The following is a 976-nucleotide window of genomic DNA, read 5'->3' as shown; positions in this document are numbered from 1 at the left end:
TCCATCCATCCGTCCGTCCGTCCGTCCGTCCGTCCGTCCATCCATCCATCCATCCATCCATCCATCCATCCATCCATCCATCTATCCCTCTTCCATCCATCCCACCATGGATGACGCCCTGGGGGTTCTGTGGTTGCTCCCATGGGGTCACAGCCTGTTGTCCCCCCCAGACTCACTCCCTGCTCCCTTTTCACCCCCCTTATCCCGGCCCCATTGGTGACCCCCTCTCTGCCTCCCCCAGGTCAGGGCCAGAGGGGACCCAGCCAGGACGGATCCCTGTCCCCCGTGGTGTCCCTCACCTGGGCACGGGGCAGACGCGGTGCCAGGCCAGGCTGGAGGGTGCCCGGTAAGGCTGCCTGGGCTGGGGGGGCTGGAGGGACCCTGGGACCCCCATCCCTGCAGGCTGCAGTGACAGCAGAGATCAGAGCACCCAGAGGTGCCAGGGTGGGGGTGGCCAGTCCCAGGGCCTGCAGGGTGGCCCTGCCTTTGCTCCTGGGGGGCAGAGGGAGTGCAGGGGGAGCAGAGGGCACCAGAGCAGCCAGGCCGGAGCAGAGCCGGGTCCCTTGAGCTCACCGTGCTCCGGGGGTGACACAGGGGGCGTCTCTCCCCAGGGTTAGCATGACCGAGGTGGAACCCGTGCTGGACTTCGCATCCTCCGGCAGGACGGGCCGGCGCAATGCCCTGCCCGACATCCTGGGCTCGCCCGCCGGCGTCAGCCCCGCCGACCTGCCCCTGGCGCCCCCCCCGCCGCCCTGCCCCTCAAACTGGCCGAGATGTCCCTGAGCGCAGGTGGGTGACCAGGAGGGGCGGGAGGGTGTGGGGTGGGCAGGGACAGTGGTTCCCGGGTTCATCCCGTGCTGAGGGATGAGGACACAGAGGGGCTGGAGCGAGTCCAGGGGGAAGAACGGAGCTGAGAGGGGCTGGAGCCCCAGGAGGGGCTGAGGGAGCTGGGAAGGGGCTCAGCCTGGAGCAAAGG

General features: G+C 69.0%; 1 protein-coding gene across 1 annotated transcript in view; it reads left to right on the top strand.

Annotated features, from left to right (window-relative positions):
• Nucleotides 1–618: 618 nt before the first annotated feature.
• FABP3 (fatty acid binding protein 3) overlaps nucleotides 619–976 on the top strand; it is a 9,011-nt gene continuing 8,653 nt past the window's right edge. Inside the window, exon 1 of the mRNA XM_031061870.1 lies at nucleotides 619–735. Within this exon, the coding sequence (XP_030917730.1) occupies nucleotides 619–735 (117 nt within the window). The remainder of the gene's footprint in view (nucleotides 736–976) is intronic.

The sequence above is a fragment of the Geospiza fortis genome, unplaced genomic scaffold (genome assembly GCF_000277835.1).
Source record: "Geospiza fortis unplaced genomic scaffold, GeoFor_1.0 scaffold32, whole genome shotgun sequence".
NCBI lineage: Eukaryota > Metazoa > Chordata > Aves > Passeriformes > Thraupidae > Geospiza > Geospiza fortis.
This window is presented reverse-complemented; position numbering and strand designations above follow the sequence as displayed.